The following is a 20619-nucleotide window of genomic DNA, read 5'->3' as shown; positions in this document are numbered from 1 at the left end:
AGGCATTCATTTGAGCAGTGAGACCACAGCTCCCATCCAGAAGTGAGCTCATTATTGTATTTGGCAGAGCCGGCGGTGAAGCCAGAGGAGGCCGGAGAGAGTTCCCAACATGCCGTACATAGCTGTGATTGGCTGCTGTCAGCCAGATGATGCATTCTTGGCTTTGCGGCCGTGTGGCTTTCACGCCCAAAGTGTCATTGTTGCTCAATATGGATTATGTGGTTGAGCTAAAAGTCTTCAGAGATACCATCCCTCATTTATTAAATAATTTGTATTGGCATTCAATAACGCTGTTCTATTTCTATTCACACAACATGCTATGATTGATGGTTCAAACTATATAGGTTTATATGAAGTGGCCTCAGTTGAGACCGTTGAGTGTAAGCACCCATGTGATAGTCAGTGTGACATTTGGAGCAGTAATTCAATAGCACAGGCTATTTATTTACACTGCATCCAAGTGTGTGTGTTGACAGGAAGACTAGAGCCCCTATCACAATTCTCTCAGTTTTCAATGCCAGTACTGTGCTGAAGATTAATTATGCTTTCGTGGACTGTGTCTTATAATTCATTCAGATTCAGATTCTGAGAGGAGAATGCTCTCTAGAGGAGATGGGAGGATTAAATAAAGTGACAGAGAGCTCGTCTATCAGACACCCTTTGCTGGCACCTGTCACTCCTTTGTCATGAGGACAAACTGCCCGTCCTTTGGCTCCAAGTGCTGATTGGGAGTGGGCCGTTGACTGAATTAACAGAGGCTATGGAGGATAGCGTAGTATTAACGTTTGGGGCGGTCCATACCCCGGGAAGGAGCTGTCATCTCTTCTACCTCAGCACTTGAGATTCACCCTAAGCTCTGAGAGGTCCTTGTAGTTAAAGATAGGAAAATCAAGGCTATAGAAGACGCATGGGGAGCAAAGTTAAAGCCATGGAGAACTTTGCCACAGGCTGGGACATTTGGCTAGTCAACAGCATGTGTCTGGTCGCCTCCTACGTCTGGCGCAGGCTGTGCGATGTACTCTGCTACAGGAGGAGGCACAGAGCATCTACTCCACCTGCCATTCAGGTACATGTAGGGCTTTGTGACGTGTTGACTAATACTCAAACATCAGCCGAGGGACACTGACACATTGTTGTTCTCTAAAAGAACATAACTATTAACCTTGCTGCAGTGGTAGTTGTTGATAATGTAATGTTTATGGACCAAGAACTCCAAAAGCTGTCTTTCATGTTGTCAGTGAAAGAACTGCCGGATGTTTTGAAGACAGTTTTCTACCTTCGAGGACAGTAAAATTGCATTCTCATCTGTTCCATTGAAAATCCACTGTCATTCTATTGTCACGAGTCCGACTGAGAGAATACAGAACCTAAGTTCAGGTTTGTTAACACAGGCAGAAGATGTCAGGTCTATCATGGCCAGGCTGCCTCACAAGGTGAAGTTTCTAGAAGAAACCATCTTTGGATCACGTTGGCATTAACATACAGTATAATTGTTCTACACCTGTGCATCAGACAAACAGGAATGTGGTGTATACTGCAGGAGATGACAATTTATTGTCACACCAGTTTGCTTTTTCACTGAAACACGCCTTCTTGATCGCCTTTGAACCGAATGCCTTGATCAGTTACAAATATTATAGATCCTGTCAACGTTTTTGGACAGTCTTCAGAGCCAATGGCAGCAGGTGTTGGAACATTTCATAACCTCCCTTACTTGATAATCTCACTGTCCTCAAAGGAACGTCCAATTAGGCTGAGTCATTTCAAAGACTCTTCTTCTCTTTTTCGTTCTGCATTTGCAGTTATTTTCCTTTTAGTTTATGCTTTAAGAAGCACCTAGAGTTGCAAAATCAGTCACAGCATGTAAAACTGGACACTGGAGACAGCTTCCACTTTATTCATTCTGTTTATTCTTATTGATGTTATTCTTAGTTTCCCCTGGAAGAGGCTGTGATGCACAGTTGGCCTCAAACACATGATTTATAACTGAGGCACGGCAAGGCTTTGAATTCTGTGGTCGATATCCAGCCCACAAGCTCTATTAAACACAAGATATGAGGTGCCAGCAGGGAGCAGAGGCACGGCGCTGCTGTGTTGTATCGAATCAAGTTTCACGCAGGGTCGACTCTCAGCCACTTATGAGAGGGACAATTCTGGAGGCTGATGGGTTTCCTCTGTGATCATAGTGTTGTAATTAAATTAACCTCAGACAACAAACAAACAGCACAGAAGCTTCATGTCTGTTTATTGTTAACAGCTGTTAATCGTAGTACATTTCTGTACTTAATTAGGTCTATATGACAGGTACAATGTATTCTTTTTCTGTTATAGCGGTTAGACATTTTCATATGCAGCAATGGACACACTACATTGCATATAATTTACTCTGATTTCTTGTCTGCTTATATTTGTGTTTTGTCTAGGAGCCTGTAAGCACTTACTTTTATTACCTGCACATTAAACCATCTACGTTGTCTTTAAAGCACATTTTATTTGTGCATTATCCTGGCAATTAAGTCAGAAGTCAGAACCAGCATGTGAAGATACAATGAGCTCTATTGGTAGAGCCTGACAGGCACGCTGCGCTGTTTCAAGGTGGTGAATCACAGCTTGGAAATCTAGCCTTTGCTGCCATCTATTGATTCAAACTTTCACAACAGTGATATGGAAAAAACAACCTGACCTGCTTCTGTTCACTGATTTACAGCATTTCATTACCCTCACCAGCTTATCTCAGTTTGCCTGATATTTGCTGTAGGATTTCTGTTCTGCTTGCTCTTTTTTCCATCAAACCATTTGACTCAATCATCACATCACTTTACCTGTTTCACATTGTATAATGCTTCTTTATTCTGAGGTACACATATGAATATACCCTGCCCATCTGTATAAATACACACACACTGTAGTTACCAGTAATGCTGTGATAGTTTGCCTCAGAGGCAAGGTGAAGCGCTCTCACTGTCTCGTGTTTCCATTCCTCTCTTGGCATGTATGAGATCCACACTGACATTTACTGTAGTCGATCCACGAGTATGTGACTAAGCTTTCTTTGCATTCTGCCACTAACCTTTAATACCCTTTGACATCCTCAATGTAAAGCGCTTCTTACATTTCCATACTGATAATAATAGTGCGTCTGGGAATACCGTCCTCAAGTAGAGGCACTGTTTGAAAGTATTTCTCAAATACAAGAGAGATTACTTATGCCGAATAGGAAGTAGTGCAGTGGTTTGAAATGTCATCCTTAAAAATACATTATTTTAATATAAATGCTTAATCTTTGTGGAACTCAGTGATATTGAGCTCAAACAATGACTCAGTTAATCAGTCAGCTGAAATATAACAGGTGACAAAAATGCACAGATTCCTGCTTCCTAGATGTGGATATTTGCTGATTTTCTTAGTCCTCTATAGTAGTAAACTTTTGGGTTTTTAACCATTGGTCAGACAAAACTGAACTAAACATGTTATTGGGGGCTCTAAGATATTTTTGTGATTGTTTTTGAACATTTTATAACATTTTTACAAGTGGGTTTTGCTGCAGGAGCGATTTGAGGAGTTTCTACAAGTTTTACTTTTTTCCTTCTTTGCAAACTTGTCGTCACTGCTTTTATAGCTGAGGAGCTGGTGTTTCAAGCTCAAAAGATTTCGGGTTAGGGATCAGCTCGCTGACTTTTGAGCTCCCTAGTGTCATTGTTCATCCTTTACACGGATGCCACCTGCTGTTCAAAATATAAACTTAGTCAGGGAATGAGACATGCAGGTTCACATAATTTAGTTCTTTTGAGCATGTAATTCCAGAAGGCATCAGATCATATCCTCTGCGGTCTCTCTGCAGTCGGATGCTTATTAACCTCATATGTGATAACATTTATTACATCTCACCAGGCAAACACGTATTTGTATGCATGTATATGTGGAGGGTCAATGTGTTGAATGGTTATGATGTAGCTTAGTGTAGTATCTAATAACCTAATACAAACAAAACCAAAAAGCTATCAAAGCACAGCAGCAAAATGTGTTTACATGCCAGGAGAAAACACGAGATGACGGGGAAAGAACAGAAGAGGCGTCTTAGACATTAGCAGCAGGAGTTAAGTTTCACGGCTGACACGCGCGTTGAGGCCCACAAGTTTCCGAGAGAAAACGCAGCCAGAGCTGGCAGGCTGTGGGGTGAGTGTGTGGAGACTCGGAGAGGCGACTGGACAGTAGCCACAGCACACAGCCACGGTGCTTCCCAGGACATTGTGTTCTCTGTTAAGCGAAGCGGTGCTCCATTTTTAACCGTTCACCTTGTCCTGGTGCCAGACAAATAGCCTAATAAAAGGGGACTGTGCAGGTCACGTTGTGCAATTATATAACCTCTAAATTAACAAATACTGATTGTTCAGGAAGATGAATTAAAACACGTTTGCGTTTCAGTGTAAGTTTTGCCTTTTTGCTCTCATGTGGACTCAAAGGAGGCGAATCCACCTGGCTCAACTACTTTGTTTGGTGTATAAAACTTATTATGTTTTAATTAATGTTTAAGACCTCAAACTGATGTTTGCTTGCAAAAATGCCCCTGAGGCCTTCATTTACTTTGCCACGTCTTGATCTCGGATGTTGTCATAATTATGCATGTTATAATCAGGTGCTCAATTGACCTATAATAAACAGCAATTTATCAATGCTGTAACGAGTCGATTAAACAATTAGTTGATTGGCAGGAATTATTTCAATAATGGATTAATCATTTTTGAGGTATGTTTGAAAGCAAAATACTCTTTGGTGCTGGCTTCTCAAATGTTAGGATTTACTGCTTTTTGGTTTTGGAGTTGGTCAGACAAAAATAAGACATCAGCGTGCGCTCTGGGAAACTGTGATGAGCATTTTTTTTTTGCAATTTTTTGACATTACATATCCATATAGTAATAAAAAAAAATAGCAGATCTGTCCTAAAATTAAACATATCAATAATAAGTCAGAGTTTTCTATGTATTTAAAGACACTTAACAACAGGTTTTAATAATTATTTGAGTTACAAAGATGCATGTGATGACTTTGAAAGTTTGAAGTTTCACTATTTCAAGGAGCTAAGCCCTCTGGTGAATATCATTTTACCTTTACATTTTTTCCACTCTTGATGTCTGTAAGTCAGGAGGTGTTCAAACTACAAGGTCAGCCAGGAGGCACACACAAACATGGAATAATTCTTTTATTTTTTGCTTTCTGGACATTCAGGCAGCTGAAAATGCTTCCAAAACATCCCAATAATTTTGCTGTCACATTAACTAAACAACATTTTAATCATGCACCGATGGACAGAGCAGTGATTTCCCAGCTGCCAGCGCACATACTTGTGCTTGGCAACGAAGGTGAGAGAGGACTTTGGGCACCGATCATGATGCTGTTACTTTCTTTGGCCTCAGTTTCACTGTAAAGTGTAAGTGATATACACTTGATATTTGCTTTGTGTCATAAGCCTCAGAGGCCAAGGGTCTGTTTATATCCTCTGCAGGGTTTGATAACCTTAAAGTGACTCCCTACCTCTGAGCAATACAAGATATGAAGTGGTAGTGCCACCGTAGTCGTGAATGCTAACCTTTAATGTGCAGCAAAATAACAGTTTTGCAACACAGAATCTTGCAACCTTTTGTCATTTTTAACATTTACAAAGAAGTACATTTTTCTTGCTGCTTGTGTGGAAAAACATTCAGTCTGTTCCATGCACACCGCTGCATTGGAAGGCTGAGTGTCCATTCCCCTCAAATTGACACAACATGCTGCAAATGACCTACGCTGTCTGTCATCTGTTGGAATGCAAGGACAGGTGGGAGTGTCTGTGTCTTCCTGAGTGATTGATGGTTGGTTTCACTCCATCTGTTTCTACCCCGTCAGAGTCACTTGTTCTTTCCGCTGTAGCCATCTTGCGCAAGTGAAAGAGAGTAATATGCGAGCTGGTGTGGTGACTTGCGTGGTCTGACAGGTGAGCTCGTTCCCTTCCATCACTTTACCCCCGCTTGACTCCACTTTATCTGCTAGGTTCACATCCCTCCTTGGTTTCCCATGAGCCCAGATTTTGGCACCGGAGTGACACGAGTTTGGCTGGGGTGACCGTGGCTCAGTTTGCACTCTGTGCCTCTGTTGTCAAAAGTATTTCATGGTGGCTTGAGCAAAGCTGGATTCCTCCTAAGCTCCGTCATCCATGAATGTATGGGGACAAAATGAGTTTTCAAAGTTTGTGAAGGCAAGGATGTCAGGACACAGCTTGAATAACCAACTGTAAGGGCATTGTAGCATCAAGTTATGTAAATACTTTTGACTATAACATTTACACCCTGGTGTAGGTCAGTGTTTGCTTTGGGATTTAATAGCTGTTTATACCCTGGGAATTGACATAAACACGTCTGTTGTTGGGATAAATCATACTTATTTTGATTTACAGGGAACACGGATTCTGGTCATATTACAAGAGCTAAGTTAAAATTGATCCCTTACTCTCTAAGGGGGAGGTAATCGGTGGATGTTTTGGTCAGTGGGTAAGCATCGTATAAATCATCCCTGTCAACCATCTCTTCTTTCAGCAGAAGGGCCGAACGTCTTACTGTAGGTCCCTCTGGCCAGGAACCACAGGCTTCCTCTTTCCCGCGACACTGGGTGCAAGTTACAGACGTTCAAGAGATAAAGAGGGAAATTGCATTGCAACATGGTTCTCATTCACAATTGTACACAGACAGCAGTGCCACATAGCCAGGAGCGTAGTCCTTTCACACTTTTCCCAAGAATATCACTGGAATATTACCATTTCATTGTCAATGCAACTTGTATTTTGAAATGACAATAAAAACTTTTCTTTTACTGTAAAAAAAAAAAATAAACCCACCTGTGAGCACCTTCTCCTTTTTTGGACACCTGTGCAGTCCCCTCAAGAATGTGGACCAGACGTGCTACGAGTTAATGTCGTTGTCGTTTGAGTAGGAAAAACTGTACGAATGACTGGGCACTGACACACTCACACACTGAAGAGGTGCTGTGTACAGTGACCGTTTTGACACCTAGCAGGCGAGTGACGGTGGTGGGCTTAGCACTTAAAGGCTCTCAAATGTCTCATAGCTCCAAGCACTGCCAAGCCCCCACCCCAAACACTTGACCCCTGCTGACGTTGGCTGTCCATTTACATTTAGGGACACCGGCTCACTCCATTCTAGTGTGGAGAGAAGCAGGCACTACAGATAAAGTGTGAGAGGAACAGAGAAGTGAAGAGAAGTGACTTGAGTTTTCGGTTTTGGAGGTTAAAAATCTTCCTCTGCGCTGCTGGTGGTTGGCGATTTTTGATTTTGAGTCATTTCTGTTTCACTGTTCCAGTTTCCTGTATCTTAATTAGTTTGCACACCAACGGGGAGCACTGAGAGGTAGAGCTGGCTACGATTTTTGAAAAAGTATTTCCGTCTGTTTCACGGACGTTATTGGCCCGATTTTTGTCTCAAATTGGTGTCTTAACGTGATTTGCATATCACCGGAAGCCATGAGTTCCTTGGTAACGCACGCAGTAGGAGATGGCAGCGGCGCAAGCTTTGACCTCATCCAAAATCGGATTGAATCACTGAGCAGCAAGATGGACAAGCTCATCAACATTCAAGAGAAGGTCCTCAACAGGCTTGATGGGATGTCTCAGGACATTGACGGCATTGAAAAGGATATGGAGAATCTGAAGGTTGACAAGGAGGAGATCCACCTCCCACCCAGGATGATGAACCAGACGCAGGTCACGGGGCGAGAGGTGAGGGAGATATGTCAGGAGATGAGCACCATAATGTCGGTGGTGAACCAGCGGTCCGAGCAGCAGGCTCAGAAGCTCGAGGGCATGGAAAAACTGGTCCTCAGCATGCAGCAGGTGATCAGCTTCATCGGGGAGACGGTGAAGACTTCGAGGGTTATGGAGCTGATGTTCAAAGGCCCCGCGGCTCGGAAAGGCTGCAAACCCAAAGACAGTAAAGGCAAGCAAGCCGTGAAGAGGAAATCATCCGGAGACACAAACAAGAGGCTCGACAAGGTGAGACTACGAAACATCACGCTGAAACTCCAAAATAGTCAGTAGGTTTTGGAGAAGTATAATCCAAATTTTGTTACTGCTGATATGGATTAAGGGTTTGGTATATTGCCAACCTATAGTGTACATTCCAAGCAGTCCATCCATCAATACGGACATCTTGTCTTGTCCTTGTCAGTGTTGTAGAAGATGCTCTTTATTTTCCACGGTGACTTGATTTCTAATGGATGCCCCAAAGATCTTGTTGTCCTTGGCAGAACATGTGAAAACGATCATAGCAGCAAAGCTGACCACTCCAGCACTTCTCTTGCCTACGAATGTGACTTGGCTTGTGTTTTAAATTCCTCGTATAATGGGCTGGGGTAATAGGTAGTGTCTGGGATTTGATAATTGAGAATGCTAATTTTATAGCGTTATGCAATCTACCGAACAATAAATATGTCACTCATAGCTGAAATGAAACACCAGTTTAACTCCCATTTACATTTGTTGGATCTCTATCCGTGCTGACTGCAACTTGGGTTCCTCGGCATGAGGCCCGCTCTGGGACTCCCCCTCCCCGCTCCCCGAGGAAGGGCACGAGAGAGCCGGTGTGAGGCCAGGGGTGAAATGTGAGTGGCCCGGTTTAGAAATGCTGTTTTTGGACCGGGGGCTGCAGTGTTTGTGGTCTAAAAGGGCTTTAAACCCCTCAGCTCACCAGGAGTCAGGTGTCGACAAATTGTGATGAGTCAGTCTCCCTCCCCTCCTCTCTCAAGCAGCTTGCTTCTGTCACTGCCTCACTTTCCCAAGACACAACTCTGCCTTGTATCTGTTTGTCAGCTCAACTCAAGCCTGTGCGAGTTAGGACACGGTGTCTTTTACGCCACTAGTTGCCAGTGTTGTAAAGTGGGTAACAGCGGGTGCTGCCTAGTCTCTGCCACGTGATTCTTTGCAAATTACTTAACTTCCTGGAGTGTGAAATAGCCCTTCATAAAATGTTATTGGCAGTCCTGCTGATAATGCTGTCACAGCGCCTTTGATTTAGAGGTTCCAGTAAATGTCTCCATATAACATGGCATGCGATTTCAGGAATTGCTGGTGCAGGTTCAGAAAAGTAGAAGTGCATTAACGTAAATATAATCTCAGTGAGGTTACCGTTGCTCCACTGTGCTTTGCACTTGTTTGTCAGTATTAATGTCTGAAGTTTGTGATGCTGAAACATGAGTGTTTTTGTATTTATCATACACTCATTAGGCAGACTGTGACCCTGTATAAAGGTCACTGAGTGCTGTTTGGCATCAAAGGCATGAGCTGCTCTTTCAGACACCGTGAAGTAATTTACCACCACACTCCAACCACTGGCGTAGCTGCAGAGGTGAGACTCATGTTTCTTTTCCACTGTGACCTACAAGCAGAGAGCAAACTCACCTGAGCTGCTGTGACGTCACGTGACGCAGAAGCAGTACTTACGTTGTAGCGCACAGTGTACAGCAGTGCAATATTGTCTTCACATTTGTGTTAAATTAACTTGCTGAATTCAAGTTAAATAAATGTTTGGATCATGACTTTATGGCTATAATATATCTTGATAATGAAGGCCCACATACCAATCTGATGGCTCCTGTGTGACTCACATTTCAGGGGATTTCTGTTGTCATCAGAGCACTTGTCAGGCAATTGCTCCGTCTTCCTCCACCTCCAGAGGTGTGAGATATCTTACATGTAACCCCTGTTACTATGGCCTCTCCCCAATCTCCCAATCAGAGTTTTTCGAACTCCAGAAAACACCTCTGTCACTGGGGAAACACTGCACTCGAAATATCCCCTCCGATGTTTACCTCACCCCGCGTTCAGAGAACAAATGTGAGACACCCGCGGGTTGAAGACAGGTTTTTCCATGTTAACCTGATCACAGAGTGCTTAGTGAGTTTCCTCAGCAGAGAAATCTGAACAACAGCCTGCAGTCGCATGTAATATTTTCCGCTCGGGGTCGGTATTGCATTCCATCCCCGAGTGCGACAAGTGATAAGCTATAAATTCACTGCCCTGCTGCTGTCTATCCCTCTGCCATGAATAATAAAAGGCATGCCGTTAGACCAGCCAGTCTGCGCATGGAGACGTGCAAAAGGGTTGCTCATATTTTGCCTTTGTTCATAATTTTATCTGTCATTTCATTGAATTATTAATCTGATTCATTTGTTGTGCTGTGTGTTTTACATGTTGCCTAACTTCATCATCAACCCATTGTCTCTGTTCTTGACATCCATTCTTAACATGTTATTTTCCTCTGTTCCACGTGCATTCATATAACCCCACTAAGCATTGCCGTCTTATCTTTTTACTAGAAACCTACCTCTAATAAAGCCAGTAAAGGGACTCAGGAGATATTTCCTGCATGTGAGCCCAGTTCTCAACAGCCTTCTCACAAGATAAAGCTCCACGGACCAAAGCATTTCCTCGCCTCTCGCAAATGTGGAAACTTTGTACGTTTGTTGTGCATACACTCAGTATGTATACAGGAACTTGTCTTTTTATTTATGTACAATATGTAAGTATGTGCTTTGCATTTCTGGCTTCAGGGTGGCGTCTTGTTTTTCATGTTTTAGTTTAAACGGCTTCCTCCATACTGTTAATATTGTTGTGCTGATTTTGTCAGATTTTTGCATAGCCATACCAGAGCTGTGCCAATTTACCTTTGGGACAGTAAACAGTACCAGCATAGCCGAGCTGATTTGTTTATTTTAGACAGACATGTAAAGTTTTGGTGAAGAAGAAAACATACAGAAATTTTAAATGTCACAATATTCCCATACAATAACATTTTTACTGAGAAATGTCTTTGAGAATGTAGTTCATATTTTTTTTTTTATTTCTACTTCACAGTTCAAGGACCACAAAGGTAAAGATGGGACAGACAAGCCCTGTTTGAGCCCCAAAGGTCTGAAAGCTCAAAAGAAGATGAAGCCGCCAGATGCAGCAGGTGCTGATATCAACATACTGTACTCATACTACATCTGTCAGTGCTTAAACTCTATTTAAGCAGCTATATGTGAAAAAACAAGGCATCAAAAACATGAATTTACTCTATCACTTATACAGCTGCCACTAGCATTTATACTGTGACACAGAAACCAAGATCAAAAAGTGAAACCCTGTCACAGCAAACGTGTTTAATGTTTGTGGATGTTTATATGCTGAAAAACTATAGTGAATATTTAACAGGTTGTGAGAGACTCAATCCAAATTGTGTTTGGACGTTTTGTAGAAAATATCTCCCTGAAGAAGCAGGTGTTGCTTCTCGAAGAGGTGCAGAAACTCAACAGGGAGAATGCAGAGAAATCAGGTCAGGAGCTGACCCCCGCACATCTGGATCTGGAGGCTGGAGTGCCCCCCAAAGATCAACAGCCTGACGCCCCTGCCTGCAACTTGGTGGACTACCTGCGTGAAGATTCCCGAGTGGCTGTGCCTGAGAAAGATGAGGCTGTTCAGGCGGTTAGTGAGGAGGGGGTTGGGGAAAAGGTGCAGGAGGTGGAGGCAGCGGTTACAGAGGAGGAGGCTAAGCTCGATGTGAAGGATTTAGTGAAAAAGGAAGCGGAAGAAAAGCTCCCAGTCCCAGAGGAAAAGAAGGAAGCTGTTTCTACTGATGAAGGAGTATCTGAAGCCCCAGAGTTCCCTGCTGCACCAGAAAAGGAACCAACTGCTAAAAGGTAGTTTAATCCCAATAAGAGCTGCAATGATTAATCAACAAATAAATCCAGTAATTAATATATTGTTGAACTGTGCCTTTAGCAACATCTCTAAAATGTACCAAACTGCACAAGCTGTAATGAAACAAAACAGAAAACAAACACCACAACATTTCTTTTCTAGCAGTGATGACCACAAAGATGCCTCCCCGCCTCCGGAGGCTGAGAAGGACCAGATGTCAGAGGTCAGCAACATGAGTACCAAGACCTTTGTGACCGAGGAACACTTCGTCGTGGAGGAACACACAAAGAGCCGGGTGGTGGAGGAAGAGGAGAAGGCAGAAAACAACGAGGAGGACGAGCAGAGACTTGAGTCCGAGGGCTGGGCCGTCTTCAGGGCGGATGGAGTTGAATTCCAGTTGAACCTAAAACAAAGGGTGGAGAGCGAGAGGAGGGACAACGATGCAGAGGACGATGCAGAAAAGGAGGACGAAGACGAAGCAGAGCGGTACTTTATTGGTGAGTCGGGACCTCTTGGCACTAATGGTGGCAGGAAGTTGAAATTTTGAATAACTTTACCAAAAAAAAGTCCTCTGTAAGACAGTGCCTGAATAAGTTCATCATTACAAATGATATGTGTGTGGGTTAAATGTGTTAAATTCCGTATAGTAGCTTGAATTAAAATGCTCTATAAATCATTTCATACAAGAGCTAGGCTGATAAATCGGCTGATATTATCTTATTGCAACTGATGTATACGTCAGCTAATAAATAAGAGGAAATTGCAGCACACAAGTGATAAACAATAACTCAGAAACAGTGTTGTAATGTCACAGTTTGTCCACCAGAGAGCACTGACAAGTTGATTTTTCAGCTGTTAAATGTCCAGCTTGAGGTGTATCTTGGTCACAATTCTTTAAGAAAACACATCTAGATCTAAGAGATCTGTATAAAAACTGTTTGTGCTACATGTAAAAAAAAAGTGCAACCAGTAAATATATTGTTGATCTGAGCATGCTATGGTGGCACAGTGCAGCAGTATAAAGTAGGATGAAGCCCTTGAGGCACTCTAGCACCACAAGATGTGTTGTGCTAAAGCTTGGTTACTCCTCTGTGATATTTAGACAACAACTGCACCCGTAGTCGATGTCCATCATAGCATCTTAATACACAATGTGCTAACTTGATGATAGCAGCCGAGCACCCTCCCTGCAGCTCCAGCTCCTGTGTTCTCACATTCCTCACAACTTATCAAAACAGATTCCATCTTTTCTCCTGCTTTAGACACCACTCCTCCTCCAGCGGCTCCTTTCAACCACCGCATCGTTTCAGCCAAGCCCAACCAGATCATCAACTTCTACACCATCAACTGGCAGGAGGTCCTGGGCGGGTGAGCGGCGGCCTGTTCAAAATCTCTGTGAAAGAAAATGAAAGCCGACCGGTTGGTCTATCTCAGAGGAAAGGCAGTGAGAAAGAGGTTCTCAATTCCCATGAAGCCTAATTGCGTAACAACCCCCCCCCCCTCTCCCCTGGTTCATAACTTCAGAGTCACGGCAGTTATTTTTACTTCAGGACTGAGTGGTATGTGAAACTGTATCCCCGGTGCCAGCTGGTAGCTAATCGCTAAGTGTTAATCCAAGTCTTCAAAGAGGAGACACAGCCCAGCTCAGATTTAATGAAATAACAGATTAAGCACACACACTGTCCCACAGCAAAACGTCTCAGTTTGAAGGAAGATCAGCTTTTGATTTGTCATGGAAACATAAAACACTGTCTCTGTGTTCTGTGAGGTACCTGTGGACATCTTTTTTTTTCTCTCTCTCTCTGTCTTCAAGGGGTCGTTTTGGCCAGGTACACAAATGTGTCGAGAACTCCTCTGGTCTCACTTTGGCGGCGAAGGTCATCAAAGCCAGGAGCCTGAAGGAAAAGGTAGGAGCACCTAACGTTCAGTTATTTATTATTGTGATTCTACAGCGAGAGCCGCTCCACGAGATATAAAAAGCAGGAGCTCGGCTGCAATTTTTAGTACTCGCTAGTTCAATACAAGGCCGCTTGGAACAGAGGCAGAGGGAATACTTCTCACCTAGGTGAGAAACATTTGACCTAGAAGAGAAGATGCATTGTCTCATTGCAGAGAACAGCTGACACCTCTCATCGTGTGTGTTTGTGTGTGTGTGTGTGTGTGTGTGCGCTTGCTTGTCTTTTGGTCCACTTCTGCATCTGTCTGTCGGCGCCTGTGTTTTCGGTAGGAGTTGGTGAAGAATGAGATCCAGGTCATGAATAATCTGGACCATGCCAACCTGATCCAGCTCTATGCAGCTTACGAGTCAAGGAATGACATCATCCTTGTACTTGAATAGTATGCCCCCTCTTTTATATTTTCAGCACATACGTTTATTTCTTTCAAAACAGCAAGTCGTTTAGACTTACTTCTGTAATGCCCTGTAGAATTTAGATGAATTTATTCATCGAGTTTGTTAAAAGACAGTGTGGATATTATTGCTACTATAGAACAATGCTAGAGATTTAAAAATGCTGTAGGTTGGGGGTGTTTAAGTGATGCTGTTTTATGCGTTTGTGTCTGACCTCAGTGTTGGTGGAGGGGAGCTGTTTGACAGGATCATTGATGAAAACTACACCCTAATGGAGCTGGACGCGGTGGTGTTCATCAGGCAGATCTGCGAGGGCCTGCAGCACATGCACAAGATGTACATCCTACACCTGGACTTGAAGGTAAGCAACTCATATGTGTTGTCATGTTTGATTAAAGAGGTTTTAACACACACTCGAAGTTTAATCAATAAATGGCTTCGTTTTGTTCTGAATTTCAGCCAGAAAACATCCTGTGTGTGAGCAGAGTCACGAATAAGGTCAAAATCATCGACTTCGGTCTTGCGAGGATGTAAGTGTCGCTGTTTTCTTTGATTTTACTGACTGCTGTGATCATACAAAACTGAAATATCATTGATATGAATTTTAATTATATTAAACATAGATACAAACCACGGGAGAAACTGCGTGTGAACTTTGGCACTCCGGAGTTTCTCGCTCCTGAAGTCATCAACTACGACTTTGTGTCGTTCAACACGGACATGTGGAGCCTTGGCGTCATCACCTACATGCTGTAAGTAAATGCATACACACACACACACACACACACAAACACATACAGAAAACATTGACAAGCGTCTGTCTCTTCCTGACAGTCTGAGCGGTCTTTGTCCCTTCCTCGGTGACGATGACAACGAGACTCTGAATAACATCTTGGCCTGTAAGTGGAACTTTGAGGAGCAAGAGTTTGTAGATACGTCTGAAGAGGCCAAAGACTTCATCTCCAGGATGCTCATCGTCAATAAAAGGTACCGTTTGACCGTCTTTCTCTTTGCTGACGTGAACATGTGGTGGTTTTTAACATGTGCGTAACATTTATGTGTCGTGTTTGCCATCAGTTGGAGGATGGGGGCGTCTGAGGCCTTGAGACATCCTTGGCTATCCGACCCAGTCCTTCATCATCGCCTTCATACAAAGGTAGAATATTTTACAATTGATCATAAACTGAGAAACTGCTTAAACTTACTTAATTATGGCTCTAGTGATTGAAGAAAAGATAAGAAAGTTTCTTGCAGCTCATATATTAACATTCCTAATATTTTCAAGACAAAGTTGAAGAAAACAACACATGCAAAATCATATTTGCCGACCAAGAAAGCCTATATTATGTGTCATTGTCCTTTACATTTGCTCTAATGAATGAATAATTTATTTGCTTTTTTTTTTTTTTTTTTACTCAATTTCACAGAAAACGATGTGCAGATCACGGCGATCATCGTGCGTGCCCACGACTGATAGCTGAGGTTGGTCTGCTTCACTCAACCCTCACACAAATGCTTTCAAAACGTCCACAAGGGGGAAGCATGGCTCAAATTATGTGCAGGGGGGGCGCAGCAGAAACAAGAGACTCACCACCCGTTGCAGAGAAACAGTAGCTGAGGCGTATTGAGAGCGAATCATCTCTTTTACACTGTCCCTTTTCTTTTAGGGCTACACTGATGCTATGGCTCCAGCTGTGGCCACTTGGACCAACCCTCCTGTCCATGCAAATCACCTAATTTTGAGTCGGTGCACCTGAGGCATGGCCCGAAATTCTGGCTACCTTTTTAAAAAAGAACCTTTTCCTGACATGTGATCCACTGTGTTGCGCTAATGTCAGCAACATACAAAAAATACACAGTTTGGTTTAATTGGAATTTATTAGTGGATAGTCCCACCATGCATTGGACTTTTTCTTGAACCGTGTACAATACATGTACATTCACAACTGCAAAACATCTTATCACATTAATCAGTCCAGTAAAAGATGCCATACATGCTCCAATGTTCAGTCATTGTTGAAGCTGTGATGCAGAAATGGCACCTCAGCTGTTCAGGCTGCTTGTGGCAGCGTTGTATTGGATTGCATTACTTTGCAAGGTGTTTCATCCTCCTGTACATGGCATTATAAAAAGGTGCTAATGTCATAATCAGACATATCGTCTAAAAGCTTGGCTGTGTGCACCTTCGCCTCGAAAGTGTGCGCATTGTACCACCCACTTCACTTTGAAATATCCTCTCGTTGAGCCACCCTCATACGTCTCTAACCAAACACAGTGTGCTGTAACCGTTCGCTGCTGCTTTCGATCTCTGTTCATAGATAAGACCTGTAGAAATGTACCTCAACTGCTTCCGTTCGAAAGCTACGGCATGATTCATGCGACGTGACTGTAATAATCTGTGCTGCATTTCTTCCCGCTGACTCACAGATATTATCTAGTATCACTTTTTTGGGCTGTATATAAATACTAAGCTGTAGATTATATGTTAGGGGATAACACTGCTGGATGTGTGTTGTGCGTATGGACAGAATGATATTAGTGTGGTTGGTGTCATGAGCTGTAGTATGTGCACTTTATAATGTTATTTATTCAAACGTAGATTATACGTGAAACTACCGTAGTCCTATTGAAAGGGCTCGTGTGGTCAGATTCTCATCATACTGTGTTGTCCAGGTCTTTTTAAAATAAATCTTTATTTTATAGCAAACACTTCACCAACACAGTTCATGTCTTATCAGCTTAGTGTATTATTTTCATTCTTAGCTGCATGTCTCTATGTGTTTATGTGTTTTAGCGAAGTAGACATTAAAGCTTAAACTTGATACACAGAGAAATAACTTTTGTAAACTTTTTTTTTTAATCGTACTCACTCTCTGCTTGAGCTGTCATACCACTGTAGTGCCACTCGAGCTGCGTATTCATGCTACCGTAGATGCTTTTTCCACCGAACAGTGTTGTCACTGAAATGCCTTCTGTGAAGGTCCACTGACTGAAAGTAACACACGACCTACCTAATGTTGCCTACGTTGATAAAATGTTGTTTGACCTCCATTTATGTGGCTTCAATTTGACTTCCTGAATGTTACATTAACTGTTGTTCAACACAGAGTGTTAGTAAAAGAAGTTGTCCTCACCGAGTGTTAACAGTTTCAAATTCAGCATGTATTTGAGAAGTGTGTACACATCCATTAAACTCAAAAAGTGTCTTAAATGAGCTTGTTTCCTTTCATTGTAGTTGAAGTTTTTCTAATGTTATTTTTGGCCTTTATTAGATAGAACAGCTTGTCAAGACAGGAAATCGGGGGAAGACATGTAGTAAATGCCTGCATGTTGCCTGGAAGCCTGGTGCGTAGGGCTCACACTCTACCAGGTGAGCTGCTGGGGCACCCTGAAGTTCAGTTTAATGGCAAACAGTACAAACATTTGAATGAATATTCCTGATTAATTCCTTTTACAGTGCAAAATGAAAATAAGAGAATATAAACCAGTGTTCAGTAAATATCAGTGGTTTTCAAGTAAGAAGTAAAAAAAAAAAAAAACATATAAACACACTTAAACTTCCAATCAAGGTTTAATTACAGTATCATGTAGAGGAAGATTTAATATTCTGACATTTTTCTTTACATTTTTACTACCTTTGCCCCTCTAATGCCCAGATTTGTAGAGGTCTTAGTGAAAGGCCCTTTGCAACGTCACACTTGAGATTATATTTGAAATTTTAAGTATGAATAAGTTCTTTTTTCTTTTTTTCAAATAGTAGATCAGAAGTAAATGTCACGCATTGACGAACAGCATACCTGCTTGTCAATAGGCAGCCTTTTTACATTGTCATCTATATACACTTTTTATATAACAAATGAGTCAAAAACAGTCTCCTAATGCTCAACTCCTAAAGTCTAAAATCAACCACATTCCTCTCGCTAGTCTTCATAAAGCATTTTCTCTAACTGTGACACTACAGTGAAGTATTTTTGGTGAGAATTTTACAATCTCGGCCCAGGTCTATTTAAACCTTAAACACACAAACACACTCCAACACAAGACAGAAATAGGCTACAGCTGATTCCAGGAGCTTAATAAAGAGCATCTGAGGGAGCTGCTGTGTTCAATACAGTTTGTTCACCTGAGAAAATAAACCGAGTGTGCGGGAGGATGATGGTGTTGATGATGCCGGGGGCTTCGGGTCAGATATTTTGGCGAAAACAAGTCGGTATTGACGGCTTTTGTGGAGGTCACAGGAAGGCCTGAGATACAGAAAAGAACATTAAGAAGAATGACAGTGAGGAAACAACAATGTGAGTTTGTGGGGATACATTTCAAGACACATTTCCACAAAGTACCTTGACTTTCAGCCTGCTCTACCCTTTAAAAGACAGTAATGTCTTATTTTACAGAAGCCACAGGGTTAGTCAGGGATAAGTGCAGACTTTATGGGGGAGTACCATGGGAAACATGTACTTAATTGTACAGAAATACCAGAAAAACAAACTGTACCACCAAAAAGCGTAGAAACCCAGTAGTTGACCACTTTTTCATCCAGTAGTTTGAGACTGTCATGGCCATAAAATTGTAAGGGCTGACAAAATAATTCATAATTTTGGGTTATTTTCATTTTTATTCCATTTTGATTTACGCAGCCCGCGCTGGACAGTGACAAAAGAGATGGAAGAGAGAAGCAAACTGTACAACCGTCCGTACAAAAACCTGAAATCAACTTGAGCTGGAGCTCCGTTTGTGGAATTTCTTCTTAGAAAGTGAAAGATGTGCAGCTAAACATGGAAAACCGCTTCAGGAATATTTAGGCTGCATAACATCAGATATCAAAGCCAAATGAAAAAGAAAACAAAGAAGTACAATGTATTTATGGCATAATAAATTGTATGTTCCATGATTGTATCGGAAAAAAACAGGCTTAATTTGTCTCTTTTTAATTCTAAACACAGATCTGTGTGGAAAGCTAGACAGCCAGCTAGCTTGCAAGCAGATATCTTGCAGACAGATAGATTTTCCTGTTGACTATTGTAGCTTACACGTGTGACAGCATTATATGATTATAGGTTGGCAGATCTTCAGATATCAAAGCCTGCTGAAAAAGAAAAAATAACACAGAGGCATAGCACAAGATTGCATTGAAATACCTTCAGTTCAATTCAAAGCAGGAAAAAAGCCAAAGACCTCAAAGTGAAAAGTGAATGTAGACATAGACAAACGAAAAGACTGCATGAACCAGGAAATATGTGACAAAGTGCAGATCCAGGCCCACAGACATGCGTTCACAGGTGGGCTACATCAGCCTAGATGGATGTAGCGCGCTATAGCTAGCTGGATGACCGTTACGTTGGCTACTGTACATGCATAACCGTCAACACTGCAAGGACCTTTGCTAAAAAGGTTAGCCTTTTTTTCTTTGCATTTCTCACGGCGTACATGCATTAAAAATAAACATTTTTACAACATTGAACTATGACACCCCGAACATGAATTTCGAATACTTTCCGACCCGATCTCCTATCAAGGACTGACAGCTTTGTTTAGTCTACTGTTTGTTTATTTTCACACATCATTTCATAAGAGACAAAAGGTTTCATGTCAGGAACGGTTCAGAGAGAGTTCATACATTCCTCTATTACAAACACAGTCTGAGTCAGTTAATAGCCATTATCCCGAACATGCAAGCCGTTTGGCAAAACAGGTGATACTGATTTCTTCCAAGTATCCCCCCCCCATTACTTTTTTAGATAGCTTTTCGGGAGCCTGAGGGTTGGAAGCCGAACGCAAGCTCTCACCCTATCCCTGGTCCGAGGCCCAGGTTGGAATGGTGAGAAATTCAATTTAAGAGGAGAAAAAAAGCCCCTCCACCACCCCGCCTCACCCCTAAGTCCCCTCCATCCACATCTCCAGGGGCGATCTCGAAGAGCCAAACCAAAACCAGATGGACTTATTGGGCCTAAAGATAACAAATAGTGCCTGAGTTCCTGTCAGTTAGAGACCACCAGAGCTAAGAAGCTGAGGGTGAAAAAAAAGGCTTACTGACTGTCTACCTCTTTGTCCCGCTGTATAAAATGTCATTAATATTGACACGTTTTATAGTACAGTATATGTGAAAGTGAGAGGATTTGGGGCTGAAGTTGGTTTGTTTGGTCTGGAGTGAGGCTGGTGAGAGGTGAGGATGCTGGTTGTACAGTTTTGGTGTTGGTGTTTGTGTTAAGAAGGGGTTGCACTCAAAGACCAGGTGCCATCTTGGCTCAGGGCAGGTAGGCTGTCAGCAGTGACCTGAATCTCTGGGTGGCATGCTCTCCAGTTTGTTAGTCGATACACCGACCGCCCACACGCACTTAGTGAGAAAGGACCGAGAAAAAAAGAGGAGGGTGACCCCAGAACTCCTCACAGCCTCCCTGCAGATTGACTAAGAAGGTGTCCTTTGTAACAGGAGTTTCCTGTACGTAATTAAAAAATATTGGGCCTGCTCAGAAGGGAGGAGACGGGGCCCGGGGTTGTAGGAGGCTATGTGAAGGGCAAGATTCCCCCGCTCCACTCCTCGTTTCAT

General features: G+C 42.5%; 1 protein-coding gene across 3 annotated transcripts; it reads left to right on the top strand.

The window, feature by feature from the left end:
• Positions 1-7232: 7232 nt before the first annotated feature.
• Positions 7233-17237, top strand: mylk4a (myosin light chain kinase family, member 4a). Of its 3 annotated transcripts, XM_041949265.1 has the most exons (15): positions 7233-8038; positions 10360-10497; positions 10898-10994; positions 11280-11721; positions 11885-12219; positions 12985-13090; positions 13536-13629; positions 13950-14059; positions 14292-14433; positions 14532-14602; positions 14696-14824; positions 14907-15059; positions 15150-15228; positions 15500-15554; positions 15740-17237. In XM_041949265.1, exons 1-14 carry the CDS (start codon positions 7511-7513, stop codon positions 15551-15553), a joined length of 2478 nt encoding a protein of 825 aa, XP_041805199.1. In that variant the 5' UTR covers positions 7233-7510; the 3' UTR covers position 15554; positions 15740-17237. The 3 variants fall into 3 exon arrangements, with proteins under 3 accessions (XP_041805199.1, XP_041805201.1, XP_041805200.1); XM_041949267.1 differs by lacking the exon at positions 10360-10497 and having other exon boundaries at positions 11888-12219; XM_041949266.1 differs by lacking the exon at positions 10360-10497.
• Positions 17238-20619: the final 3382 nt, after the last annotated feature.

Source organism: Chelmon rostratus, chromosome 12, assembly GCF_017976325.1.
Source record: "Chelmon rostratus isolate fCheRos1 chromosome 12, fCheRos1.pri, whole genome shotgun sequence".
NCBI classification, from domain to species: Eukaryota; Metazoa; Chordata; class Actinopteri; order Chaetodontiformes; family Chaetodontidae; genus Chelmon; species Chelmon rostratus.
Note: the sequence above shows the minus strand (reverse complement) of the source record. Positions and strands in the feature narration are given on the sequence as shown.